This window comes from Dendropsophus ebraccatus, chromosome 10, assembly GCF_027789765.1.
Source record: "Dendropsophus ebraccatus isolate aDenEbr1 chromosome 10, aDenEbr1.pat, whole genome shotgun sequence".
Classification (NCBI taxonomy): domain Eukaryota; kingdom Metazoa; phylum Chordata; class Amphibia; order Anura; family Hylidae; genus Dendropsophus; species Dendropsophus ebraccatus.
In genome coordinates this window covers 45,302,756-45,316,740 of record NC_091463.1, presented here as the reverse complement: position 1 = coordinate 45,316,740, position 13,985 = coordinate 45,302,756, and the positions used below count along the sequence as shown (strand labels likewise).

The window sequence follows — 13,985 nt, the reverse complement described above, 5'->3', positions numbered from 1 at the left end:
TATTTGCATTTTGACTGCTCTCCACAGGTGTAAAGGGTAAATGTTACAGCTTTCATTACTTATTTTATATCACACCTCATGGTGCTTGTTCTGGTAAAAAGTCGTTTTTATCACCTGTGAATTGGTACATCGCTCTGCCCCTAGCACCACTTAGCCCTGCCCCCATCAGCGCCGTCATCGCTACATAGGCCACGCCCCCTCAGTAGTCATTGGAAGGGCCAGCCTAAAGCTCTAGGCCCCACCCCCCTAGATTGTCCTACACCAATGGCCGATGAGGGGGCGGGACCTATGTGTCAATGACGTCACGGATGGGGGTGGGGCTAAGTGTCGCTAGGGGCGAAGCAATGTGGCACGTAGGCTGGGAGGCCCCGCCCACATATACCAATCCACAAAACGACTTTTTACCAGAACAAGCACCATGAGGTGTGATATAAAATAAGTAATGAAAGCTGTAACATTCTGTGACTCTGCTAATCCATACAATATTGGAATGCGGTCAAAACCTAGAAATGGATTATGGGCAACATCGCATGGCTATTGGTGAAGAAATAGAGGTATGGTGTGGGCCATTCGACATAAGCAAAGCAATGTACGAAGCATAACATCTCTATTGGCCACATTCATGATTGCCAACGTGTAAACCTTGCCTAATGGTATGTCCACATGTTTAGGTTTTTAATTACAATTAATAAAAACAAAGCCAGGAATGCATTTAAATCTAAGAAATCTGAGTCTCTCCTTTATAACCTGTCCTCCATTTATAACATGTTCCTGGTTTTGACTTCAACAATTACAAATCAGACAGTGTAAACACACCCTAAGGTTATGTTCACACAACATGAGAGACCAGCCGTTCCGTAACCAAGCCAGGTCACGGAACGGCCGGTCTCTGAAAAGATCATCCCTGCCGGTACTACAGCATCGGCTGGATGATCTTTGCTGCTGCACAGTTCTGATGCATCCATGCGTGCCCGCATCAGAACTCTCCACTGCACACTATCGAGCGTGCAGCTGCAGCTGCTTGCTCAATAGTGTGCACTGGACTAGCGTGGAATAGTGTGCACTGAAAAGTGGCCGCTATTCACTGCGGCCACTATTCACTGATAACTGACATGTCAGTTCTTTGCGGCGCCAGGAGGGATCCCGGCCGGAGCGTATACTATGTCTATACGCTCTGGCCGGGGACCCATAAAAAGCAAGGCAACGTATGTTCTTGTACAAAGAATGGCCGTTGTTGCAGATTGCAACAACAGGCGTACTTTTACGAAAACATACGTTGTGTGAACATAGCCTAACAGTGTAAACACACCCTAATAATTAATATGCAGTCCTCTATACCTGGGGCATTTCATGATCACACATATACAAACCTAAATCCCTTTATTGGACACTGTTTACAGATGGAGCACTTTGTCTGATGCTTGACAGTTTCAGCTAATGTTACTCTGTGTAAAACTGGAAGCCATACTAAGGACTGCGGTTCCAGACTTCCCCATTCAAGAAACTGAGACAACTCCAGATGTGATGTTCCATTTCCCTTTTAAAAAAGAAAAATCCTGAAGTCATTGTGGAGATCAGATTCTAAACATTTTCTAGATTGTGGCATTTATTTCACAGTTAAAAAACACTGTCTGACTGATGGTCACATCATAAGGTTCATATCACTCTAGGGGTGGTGACAGGTCCTCTTCAAACATCTTGTCATACCTTATATGACATTGTCTGATGAGTACCACAGCTTAATGTGTACCTTTTCATAATTGAATGTGCCCCTTTGTACCTTTACATTGAAGGAAATAATTATTTGATCCCTTACTGATTTTGTAAGTTTCCCCACTGAAAAAGACATGAACAGTCTATCATTTTAAGGGTAAATTAATTTTAACAGTGAGAAAAAGAATATTAAAAATAAAATCCAGAAAATAACATTGTCTAAATCATATACATTTATTTGCATTTTGCATTGAGAAATAAGTATTTGATCCTTCTGGTTAACAAGACTTAATACAAGGGAAGTTTTAAGGTCCCTTTACACACAAAGATTATCGGACAGATATCTGACAGATTTTGGCAGCCAAAGCCAGGAACAGACTATAAACAGAAAACAGGTCATACGAAAGACTGAGATTTCTCTTCTTATTAAATCCATTCCTGGTTTTGGCTGCAAAAATCTGTCAGATAATCTGTGTGTGTGTGTGTGTAAAGGGACCCTAAGTCAGGGTCTGTAGATTTTATGTTGTGTAAATCAATTGAAATAAATGAATTAACATGGCATTAAATCCACTGTGTGAAATCCACTGTAAATGATGGCTTAGGCTATGTTCACATAACGTATGAACAACGGCCGTTGTTTGGCACTCAAAAACAATGGCTGTTGTATTGAGTGTAAAACAACAGCCGTTGTTCAATACATTGTGTGAACAATGGCCACTGTTGCTATTGACAGCCTGCTGCTTTTGAAGTCCATGGCGCTCTGTGCAGCTTCTCCCCGGACTGGGACCAGCTTTTCCAGGCCCCCGGGTCGGAGCAGTACAGACTTCAAATGCAACCAGCTGATAAAACGATTTCCGAGCTAATGAAACAATTCGCTTCATTTAGGCTCGGTTCAGACGTTGTAACTGTGCGGCTGTATTTTTTATGCGGCTGTAAATGTGCGGGTGAAACTCCGGCCGTGGGAAAAAATAGACATGCGGCTCAAAACATACGGTCATTTACTTGGAAATCTGGTTCAACTAAAAATAACAAATAAAATGTTAAGAAAGTGATGCAAACACCTCTGGATGCATCTGGGAAAGCAGGGAACACAGTTTACATGAATTGCTATTACCGGGGTTTGCGATCCTCTGCACTATAGCCGATGTCTCTCATGGTTAATCTATTGAATTAATAAAACACATTTTCTTTCTAATAAAGTCCCTTTTATTGTTCAATAATTAAATGTAAACGATTCCATCATTTTGCAATTAAATATACTGTTAAAATAAATATATATATAAATAAATGTATATTTATATATATATTTATTTTTTGACAGTATATTTAATTGCACAATGATGGATTCGTTAGAATTAAATTATTGAACAAAGAAACTGTATTTATTTCAACGAAAATGTGTTTTATTAATTAAATATTAATTAGTACAGGAAGCTCCATAAGCCGTTAATTCATATTCCCGGCAATAGAGCATTCTGTACTAATCATCACTTTACTTTAATTAAAACATCAAATGTTTCTTCTAATTATGTTATAACAATAGCATTATTAGAAGAAACATTTAGAATTATATGTGCGCTCAGCTGATTGGCTGTTCGGCTGAGCGCACGTATAATGAGCCGGTCCGCAGCACAGTGACTTCATTGTGCTGCGGACCAGCGAAGAGACAACATCGGGACATCGGATGGTGAGTATAGAGCTCTCCCCACACCCTCCCCAGCACTGCACCCCTCCCAGCAAGGAAGGGGGGTCACTTAACCCCTTCCTTGCTGGGATGGGTGCAGTCTGACATCAGTCTGGCCCCCAGGGGGTTAAGGGGGATGCAATACATCCTCCCTTAACCCCTTGGGGGTCAGACTGTAAGCAGCGATCTGTAAAGATGCTGCATACTGTAAGGAGCACAACACCGCTCACAATGATGGGTGTTGTGCTCCTGTTTGTGTGTTTTTTGTGTGTTTCTCCCTTTTTGTTTTTCAGATATCGGTATCCTGGGGATTACGTCGGATTCCATGGACTACGTCGATGACCAGCGGTTGTTGTTTTAATTTTTTTAATAAAATGGTCAATGAGGGGTGTGGGGGTGTTTTTATTTGAATAAAAAATTTTTTAAACTTGTGTCTTGTCTTTATTTCTTTACTTTATAGACTTAGTAGTGGAAGCCGTCTAATAGACGGAATCCATTACTAAGTTGGGGCCTAGTGTTAGCCGGTATAAAATGGCTAACACTAACCCCCCATTATTACCCCAGTACCCAATGCCACCAGGGGTACTGGGAAGAGCCGGGTGCCAGTGGTCCCGGAGTGTCAAAATTGGCGCTCCTGGACTGGGGCGGCAGCAGGCTGGTAAGATTTAGGCTGGGGAGGGCTTAAACCAATGGCTCTTCCCACCCTGGTGTTACCAGGCTGCTGTCGTTTGGTTTTTAACCCGGCTGGTTATAAAAATAGGGGGGACCCTATGCGTTTTTTTTTTATTATTTATTTATTTAAAAAAAACGCATAGGGTCCCCCCTATTTTTATAACCAGCCGGGTTAAAAACCAAACGACAGCAGCCTGGTAACACCAGGGTGGGAAGAGCCATTGGTTTAGGCCCTCCCCAGCCTAAATCTTACCAGCCTGCTGCCGCCCGGTCCAGGAGCGCCAATTTTGACGCTCCAGGACCACTGGCACCCGGCTCTTCCCAGTACCCCTGGTGGCATTGGGTACTGGGGTAATAATAGGGGGTTAGTGTTAGCCATCTTATACCGGCTAACACTAGGCCCCAACTTAGTAATGGATTCCGTCTATTAGACGGCTTCCACTACTAAGTCTATAAAGTAAAGAAATAAAGACAACACACAAGTTAAAAAACATTTTTATTCAAATAAAAACACCCCCACACCCCTCATTGACCATTTTATTAAAAAAATTAAAACAACAACCGCTGGTCATCGACGTAGTCCATGGAATCCGACGTAATCCCCAGGATACCGATATCTGAAAAACAAAAAGGGAGAAACACACAAAAAAAACATCATTGTGAGCGGTGTTGTGCTCCTTACAGTATGCAGCATCTTTACAGATCGCTGCTTAAAGTCTGACCCCCAAGGGGTTAAGGGAGGATGTATTGCATCCCCCTTAACCCCCTGGGGGCCAGACTGATGTCAGACTGCACCCATCCCAGCAAGGAAGGGGTTAAGTGACCCCCGTTCCTTGCTGGGAGGGGTGCAGTTCAGGGGAGGGGGTGGGGAGAGCTCTACACTCACCCCGATGTGTCCTCTTCGCTGGTCCGCAGCACAATGAAGTCACTGTACTGCGGACCGGCTCATTATATGTGCGCTCAGCCGAACAGCCAATCAGCTGAGCGCACATATAATTCTAAATGTTTCTTCTAATAATGCTATTGTCATAACATAATTAGAAGAAACATTTGATGTTTTCATTAAAGTAAAGTGATGATTAGTACAGAATGCTCTATTGCCGGGAATATGAATTAATGGCTTATGGAGCTTCCTGTACTAATTAATATTTAATTAATAAAACACATTTTCGTGGAAATAAATTCAGTTTCAGTGTTCAATTATTTAATTCTAACGAATCCATCATTGTGCAATTAAATATACTGTCAAAAAATAAATATATGGATAAATATACATTTATTTATATATCTATTTATTTTAACAGTATATTTAATTGCAAAATGATGGATTCGTTAGAAATAAATTATTGAACAACGAAAGTGTCTTGATTACAAAGAAAATGTGTTTTAGTAATTTAATATATTAACTATTAGAGGCATCGGCATTCGGCATCATTGCCGGCTATTTTTGAAGTACTCCGTACGGACCACCTGTCAATCCTCGGCCGCATGTCCAGCCGCAAACAATGGTCTTGTTCATTTTTTACGGGTCCGTTTACAATAGGGCCGTAGATTCAGACATAGTGTGCACTGTGCAGCCGCATATCCTATACTTCCAAGCATACACACGAACCACCAAAAATACCGCCGCACAATTACAGCCGCAAATACAGCCGCACAGTTACAACGTCTGAACCGAGCCTTATACTGTAAATTCACTCATCTCTACAAAGGAAAGATCACCATACTAAGGCTAGAGGGGAACAATAAATCTAAACTAAATCATTAAATTAGCAATTTTCACTAAATATGAAGATATGGGACAAGACAAACAATAGGAGACAACAACAGAGGGAAGGGAGCTGGGGCAGCAGGGAGAAGGAATCCTACATGGTGTCAGTGATAGAGAGGAAATCCCCCGTGTTCCAAACTGTCAGGAAAGTGTCCAGTTTATTATTTAAGGAGGCTGTAAGGTATTCATGTGGCCACAGGACGTCAGCCCTGTAAATAGATTAGTAGTAATAATTAACTATGCAATTTAATGTTTGTACACTTACAAATCTAAAGCAGCTCCTCACACTCGGTTCAACATTACTTCCTCCGAATGCTGCAACCTCTCCTAGTTGACGGGGTATCTGAATGGCTTCATGTAGAAGAAGGCCAAGCTGCCGTTGATCACAAGTTCCTTCAGGTCCAGCAACTTGTGAAAACAGATCTAAGGAAAACATTTACTTTGCATTAGAGAAGAGTAATATCAATATGAACATATTACTATTAGTATTATTATTAAATAGGTAGGCCCACCTCACAAAGGGATGGCATTACTGTTTTTGTCCTAACAAGTGGCCCAAAGACAACCAGCTGCGCAGGGTGCACAGCCAGATTGCTGAGGTACCACTGTGCAACTACTATTCCATGCTTACCACCAACAGCATTTGGTAAACCCAATACTTTTCTAGCACACTCACAGTCAGTAAAAACAGGGAAATAATAAAGGTAAGCTCCTGTCTCATTTTACTGCCTAGGAAGAAAGTTTAGAAATGAGAGAAAAAATGGAAAGATATGTCTGAGACTCACTTTCTAAACAAAAATAGAAATGCTGCATACCTACCACTGCAAAATATGCTTATTTTAAGAACAATGGTGGGAAAGGACCGAGCAATGAATTGCTTCTCTATGCCATAGTGGCTACTAGCAGCAGCTCCAAGGGAGAATCTACTGCTTTTAGGGAACCAATCAGCTTGTGATTGCTTCAGCGTGCTTCCAACAGGCTGAGGCAATTGTGTGCAGAAATGATGGATCAATGCGATACATAGAGTATTACATTGATCCCTATGAGCAATCATGGTATTAAGTACCCTAGGGGAACTAAAAATGAGTGTAAACAAAAATGTTTGTTTTTTTAAAATATAAATAAATGCATCCTATAATGAACGTTTAAATCAGCCCATTTTTCAAAAAATAAAATAAAATGCATGCATGCAGAATCACTTGAACTATTCAATTATCACATTACTGATTTTTTTTATATATATATTTTTATAAAATTTTTCCACAGTTATTATATACAAAACAACATGTACATAAAGATAAAGAAAAATTGTTTATTATTTTCCTTCCTCCACCAACTTGCCTGTAGTTTTTGTACATGGACTTCTCCTTTAATACGTATGTGAATGTATAGACTTATTTTATAAATATTGATCCAGTTTAATCCCCACTCAGGATCAGAATTGATTTTTTTCGGCCCCCTTCACACGTCCGGAAAATCTGTCCGGATTTCCTATCAGGAAATCCGGACGGATTTCCGGACTCATAGACTAACATTAGACACGGACACCCTTCCGGATTTTTCCGGAAGGGTGTCCGTTCCGGAAAATAGGACCGGATTTTTTAGATCCTGTCCTATTTTCGTCCGGAAATCCGGCACGGACGCCCCATAGAAGTCTATGGGAGCGCCGGAATCACGGGCATTTTCCTGATGTATATCAGGAAAGTGCCCGCGATTCCGGACTGGTAGAGAGCCAGCCCCGGCCGCCGTCCGATCACCCGCACACCCCCCTCCCCCCCGCACCGCACCGCACACTCTGGCCGGCCAGACTGCGGTGCAGATCCCCCGCCCCGGCCCACCCCCCCCCCGCCGCCGCCGCCGCCTAACCCCCAGTACCCGCTAGCCCCCGACAACCACCCCGCGCCCCCATACCCGCCGCCGCCGCCGCTTACCACCGGAACACCGCTTTCCCCCCCCCCGGGAACTCACCACCGGGCCGCCCGCCGGATGCTCCACACCTCCGACCGCCGCCGCTGCCCGGACCTCAGCACTGCACTCTGACCCGGACCCGGACCCCAACCTCGCGGCCCCGACAGAGCAGGATCCGGGACAGGTGAGATTACCCCATAGGACTACTACTCCCACCATGCTCTGCTGGCAGGCCATGATGGGAGTTGTAGTTCTGCAGCCTGTGACCATCCAGGTTGCAGAAGTACAACTCCCATCATGGCTCTGCTGGCAGGCCATGATGGGAGTTGTAGTTCTGCAGCCTGTGGCCATCCAGGTTGCAGAAGTACAACTCCCATCATGGCTCTGCTGGCAGGCCATGATGGGAGTTGTAGTTCTGCAGTCTGTGGCCATCCAGGTTGCAGACGTACAACTCCCATCATGCCTTGCTGAGAGGCCATGATGGGAGTTGTAGTTCTGCAGCCTGTGGCCATCCAGGTTGCAGAAGTACAACTCCCATCATGGCTCTGCTGGCAGGCCATGATGGGAGTTGTAGTTCTGCAGTCTGTGGCCATCCAGGTTGCAGACGTACAACTCCCATCATGCCTTGCTGAGAGGCCATGATGGGAGTTGTAGTTCTGCAGCCTGTGGCCATCCAGGTTGCAGAAGTACAACTCCCATCATGGCTCTGCTGGCAGGCCATGATGGGAGTTGTAGTTCTGCAGTCTGTGGCCATCCAGGTTGCAGACGTACAACTCCCATCATGCCTTGCTGACAGGCCATGATGGGAATTGTAGTTCTGCAGTCTGTGGCCATCCAGGTTGCAGACGTACAACTCCCATCATGCCTTGCTGACAGGCCATGATGGGAGTTGTAGTTCTGCAGTCTGTGGCCATCCAGGTTGCAGACGTACAACTCCCATCATGCCTTGCTGACAGGCCATGATGGGAGTTGTAGTTCTGCAGCCTGTGGCCATCCAGGTACACGGGTACCTGTGATTTATGTTGGCATACTAGACAATATTATCTCATCAGGAAATCCTGAAGGTTTTTCCTGATGGTTTCCTGATGGTAAAAACGGATTACTGTCAGGAAATCCTGATACTATCCTGATGACATTTGAGGTCTCCTGATCAGGATTTCCTGACAGTAAAAACTGACACGGACGTGTGAATGGGGCCTTCCTGTTTAGGGCAGAATGGTTTATGCCTTGTGTGTTTTTACCTTGCTATGGATTAATAGACAGTAAACAAAGTTCTAAAAGTTACTCACAGCCTTCCCCGCAATTCACAACCATCTTTCCCTAAACATCCTTGGGAGAACTAGATGATCATTTGACTTTTTCCAACCACATTATGCAGTTGTTAAAATATTCTACAGAAATAAAAAAGTAATTATGTAATTATACAAAGCATTCTAATCAATCCAATATAATACTCACATTGCAATTTTCCCTTTACATCACAATCACATAAACACACTATTCCCGCCTTAAAAGAAAGAGCCCGTATCCTTCCAACACGACCACTGTATAATAAGAAGGAAAAGACATTGTCAGATTTTGATTCTGGTTAAATAAAAAAACAGTACTGCAGTACCGGCCGGGATGATCTTCAGTAACTGGCCAGGTCACAGAACGGCCAGTGTTATACGTAATGTGAACATGGCCATAAATTGCAAAAACAGATGCATCATAAATACACAATTCAGATTGAAAACAGATTTAAACACAGGTTGTAATGTATACTTTCGCAAGCCACTGTATTTTGGCTGAAAAGCCCATTTTATGTTATGGTATGCACAACAAAAAAGCTATTGCAAATGCCTACCCATCAAAGACGTTTAGCAACCAGTTGAGGGCTAGATCCACACACAATGGCACATTGACTAAAAGTCCACGTTCTTCTTCTAATCGCTCATACAGTGAACTCAAACATCGAATTACATCAAGAACATCCAGAGAGCGATCTGCAGACTGCAGGATATCCGAACTAAATATCTGAGATAGGAGGGGCAGGGTGACTAAGTCCACTGAAACATGTTGATAGAAAGAAATAAAAAGCAGTATGAAGTAACACAAATGTTAAAAAAAAAGACATCAAAGGAGAAATAACAGATTTTAAGCACAGTCACCTCCTCAATGAAAAACCCTATTCTCATGACAACTGGGGTCTCTGTAGACTTTGATAAGGTATTTGTGGCATATGCAATAAATGTGCAAAAGGTTTGTAGTGTATAGTTTTTGCTGGTGGTCTATTAAATCGGCTGTCCATCATATTTATAATATGGACACATTTCAATGCTTGAATTATAAGGGAAAATCGTATCCCAACCATGTGATATAGGAACCATTTATAGTAGAGAGGCCATAGTACAGTGTAAGATTGCCCTGGAATGAGGCCACCTTAACGTGGTGGGGTGGTTTACACCGTTTGCAATAGGTAACCAAGAGCCTTATTATTTTGTGGGAATTTTTTTTAGCAGTTGGAGGGGCTGCTTTTAACTATTTTCATGTCTATGGTGGGTCTGTATCTTGCCATTGCAGCGAGCTGTTGCATTTTTCTGTGTTTTTGTATGTTTGCCATTTCAGCCATAGCAACATGCTACTGCCTAGTGTGAATGGTGTTCTAGGAAAGCTGACCAAATTTGTCCTTTTTTCTGTGTTTCAGATGGGGGGAGTGGCTGCCTCTACTTGGTTGTGCACTCCACCTATCCCACCCAGGTGGTGTAATTACTTTTGCAGGTATAAGATGGATCTTGCATGCCCAGAGCATAGGCGTATTTCATGCCATGGAGAGGCCACAGTACAGTGTAGGGTCTGCCTTTAACGTGGTGGGGTAGTTTACACAGTTTGCAAATGGTAACCAAGAGCCTCATTATTTTTGTGGGAATTTTTTTTAGCAGATTGGGGGGCTGCTTTTAACTATTTTCATGTCTATAGTGGGTCTGTATTTTGCCATTGCGGTGAGCTTTTGCATTTTTCTGTGTTTTTGTGTATTTATAGTATTAGTTTAAGTGATCAGTTAGAATGTCCTCTAAGTGAACTTATACATTTAAAATATAGTTTGCATCACCCAAATGTACACAGTTTTAAAACTACTGATGCTTACATCTTAGAGCCTTTTGAACTCTACGCAGTTTCATTGCTGTTCGGTATGCAGAAAATTTGATGTTATTTAAATCTCCTGGAAAAAAAAGCAACAAAAAAAGGCAAATATATTATACAGAGTGTATTATAATTGTGTGTAGTTGTCCTTTAACGGTTTCTGGGCAAAGTGAACTGACTGGTGACACCCAGCACCCATGCCAATCAGCTATTCAGAGCCCGCAGTACACAGTAAACAGCCGATTGGAGCGGGTGGTGGGTTTCAGCACCGTGCTGATCAGTGACTGATGGCTGTGGTGACTGACGCCTTTGGATCAGTGCTGTGTTACTACCGCTATGTCTCTTGGTTGTATCTCCATCAACTTTTTTTTTTTTTTTCAGAACTAACAAATGTATAGGATTGTGTATACCAAAAAACACAAACTGAGGAGGAAGTTAACAAAAGAACAATTTCTCACCAAGTGCCTGATATAGCTCTGTCATTTTTGGATGATCCCAGCAAGTTGTTTGTGCTTGGTGACTATATGAACAGAGAGACAATCAGCTAAAGACAAGCAATCATTAGCAATAAGGCACTAGACAAACACTGTATCCCATTATACCCTGGGAATGGGAGACTAAAAACAGAAAACAGAAAGTATAAGTATTAGTGTCTTGAATTGCTACTACAGGGGGCAAAGTATTGGCTTTCCAAGTTAAATATGCTAGCAAAGGGCCACTTTTACTGCCTTGTTCACAAATGTGAAGGGGAGGTCGTAGAGTATTTGAGGGGAAGTCAAGGACAATACATGCTGTCCAGTTGACACTGTCCATGTAGGGAAACTCTCCGGCCACAGCTGTAGCACCAATTCAGGCCCCAAGGGAACCCAGGCAGTCCTAGTAACTTCAGTTTTTCTCTCCATACACAAATAATGCCCAGGGAACAAGAATGGGCAGGGTATGTTTAGGTTTGTTACTGTGAACACTCAAGCAAGTAAGGCTACTCCAAACATTCCGTAAATAACAGAAACTGTGGACTGTGAACACGAGACCTTGTGACATCATGTATCATTATTATGCCAGGAGCACTAAAATGCTTAAATCGTCGCAGAACTGCACTGATAAAGCTGTGCAGCTGTGTCAGTACAGTCCCACAAAGATTTAAGCACTTTTAGCACTTCTGCCATCTTAATGACACGTTATACCAGGAGATCTCTGATTCTGTTGGGCAACTTCACGGTCTGGAATGGGTGAATGTGGTCTAAAGGATGAAACACACTTTTCAACACTTTAAGCAATATCAGTGTACTACTTTGAATTTGTACAATTTTAGAGCAAACTCAAGGAGATTTGAGCACTAAAGTAACTTTATCCAGTTAAAGACACAATCATTGTCCAGTCATTTGTCCAGTTCACAATCATTGTTAGAAAAGGCTAGGTGATACAAATTTCAACATTTTATGAATACCCCAACTCCTCTAACCTTATCCCCAAAAAAGTAAACATGGCTTCTTCTAAGCAGCTGCCTATTGTAATTAAATGGCAGATAACAGGAACAGTGGAGTTAGGAGAAAGTCTGGAAGACCAAGAAAACTTTTAGAGCCAGCTGCTCATAGGATTACTAAAAAGGCAAATCCGACCCACTTGACTGCCAAAGACCTTCAAGAAGATCTCTGCTAGGTGGCCACACAGGCTCTCCTAACAAATGCTAATTGATCGGTGCTCATTATCAAAGTGGTGTCAAAGTGTGTAAAAGGTCCATAGCCCTGGTCATACCCAATTTTTAACTTAAAGGGTTATTCTCATATGTTAAAGTGTTTTAACTGATGTAAAAGTAATTAGCAAGATTGCCTACTTTCGCTGTCATGCCTTGTACTCTATAACAACCTAGCCCTTTGCCTAGGTCAGTGATTTTCAACCAGTGTGTCGCGGCACACTAGTGTGCAGCGACACATGGTCGGGTGTGCTGCGGGAAAAGCTCCCCAAACTATGGTGCCCCTGCAGATCGCCCCGCTGCTGCTGTCCGCCTCACCTACTTGCCGCCTGTAGCGCCTGGACGTGCTCCTCCTATCCAATCAGCAGGGACCGGGAGCATGGTGCGCTGTGGCAGGCCGTGATGCGAGCACCACGCTCCCGGTCTCCGCTGATTGGAGGAGCACGTCCGGGCCCTACGGGCGGCCAGTAGGTGAGGCGGACAGCAGCGGCAATCATTTTAGAGGAGGTGAGGAGGAAGTAGGGGAGAGAAACCTGGGGATGGGGGAGAGAAACAGGAGAAAACAATGGGGGAGAGAAGCATGGGGGAAAAAACAGGGGGGGGAGACAGGGAGAGAAGCATGGGGGAGAGAAACCTGGGGATGGGGGAGAAACAGGGGAGAGAAGCAGGGGGGAGAAAAACATGGGGATGGGGGAGGGAAACAGCGGAGAGAAGCAGGGGGGAGAGAAGTTTGGTGGAGAGAAGCAGGGGGGAGAGAAGTTTGGTGGAGAGAAGCAGGGGGGAGAGAAGTATGGTGGAGAGAAGCACAGGAGAGAAGCATGGGGGAGAGAAGCACAGGAGAGAAGCATGGGGGAGAGAAGCACAGGAGAGAAGTATGGTGGAGAGAAGCACAGGAGAGAAGCAGGGGGGAGAAGTATGGTGGAGAGAAGCACAGGAGAGAAGCACAGGGGGGAGAAGAAAACAGGCCCAGGTTTCACATTGAGTGAGTATAAATACGTTTAGAATCTATATTATTAACTATATGTATAATATGTACTGTTTTAGTGTCATTTTGTGCCATTTTGGTTGGTGGTTTGCCCCGGGATTTTTTAAGTATAAAAAGTGTGCCGAGGCTAAAAAAAGGTTGAAAATCACTGGCCTAGGTTACCGACAACCAATCTTTGCTCTGTGAGCATTGGCCATGCTGCCAGTCCCTCTGATCAGCATGCCATTCATTTTTAAAGCCTGGATATGCCCACCAATGTAGCCACAATCCCTTTTTGTACATTCTTCTTCGCAGACTGTGCTGTGTTTTCATCCTAAGGCTATGTTCACACATAGCATTTCTGTCAGTATTTTGGTTAGTCTTTTCCCCACCAAAACCAGGAATGTGTTGAAAACACAGAAACTGAGCACAAAAATCTTTTTATTATAATTTTGCC

General features: G+C 43.4%; 1 protein-coding gene across 4 annotated transcripts in view; it reads right to left on the bottom strand.

Moving 5' to 3' along the window:
- The window catches only part of DRP2 (dystrophin related protein 2), a 94,783-nt gene that overhangs the window by 39,185 nt on the left and 41,613 nt on the right, over window positions 1–13,985 (bottom strand). For all 4 annotated transcript variants that reach the window (XM_069944015.1, XM_069944013.1, XM_069944016.1 and 1 more), the window contains exons 10-15: window positions 11,330–11,391; window positions 10,876–10,950; window positions 9,595–9,796; window positions 9,207–9,292; window positions 6,106–6,263; window positions 1,371–1,537 (exon numbers count right to left, since the gene is read on the bottom strand). In XM_069944015.1, the coding sequence (XP_069800116.1) occupies window positions 1,371–1,537; window positions 6,106–6,263; window positions 9,207–9,292; window positions 9,595–9,796; window positions 10,876–10,950; window positions 11,330–11,391 (750 nt within the window). The remainder of the gene's footprint in view (window positions 1–1,370; window positions 1,538–6,105; window positions 6,264–9,206; window positions 9,293–9,594; window positions 9,797–10,875; window positions 10,951–11,329; window positions 11,392–13,985) is intronic.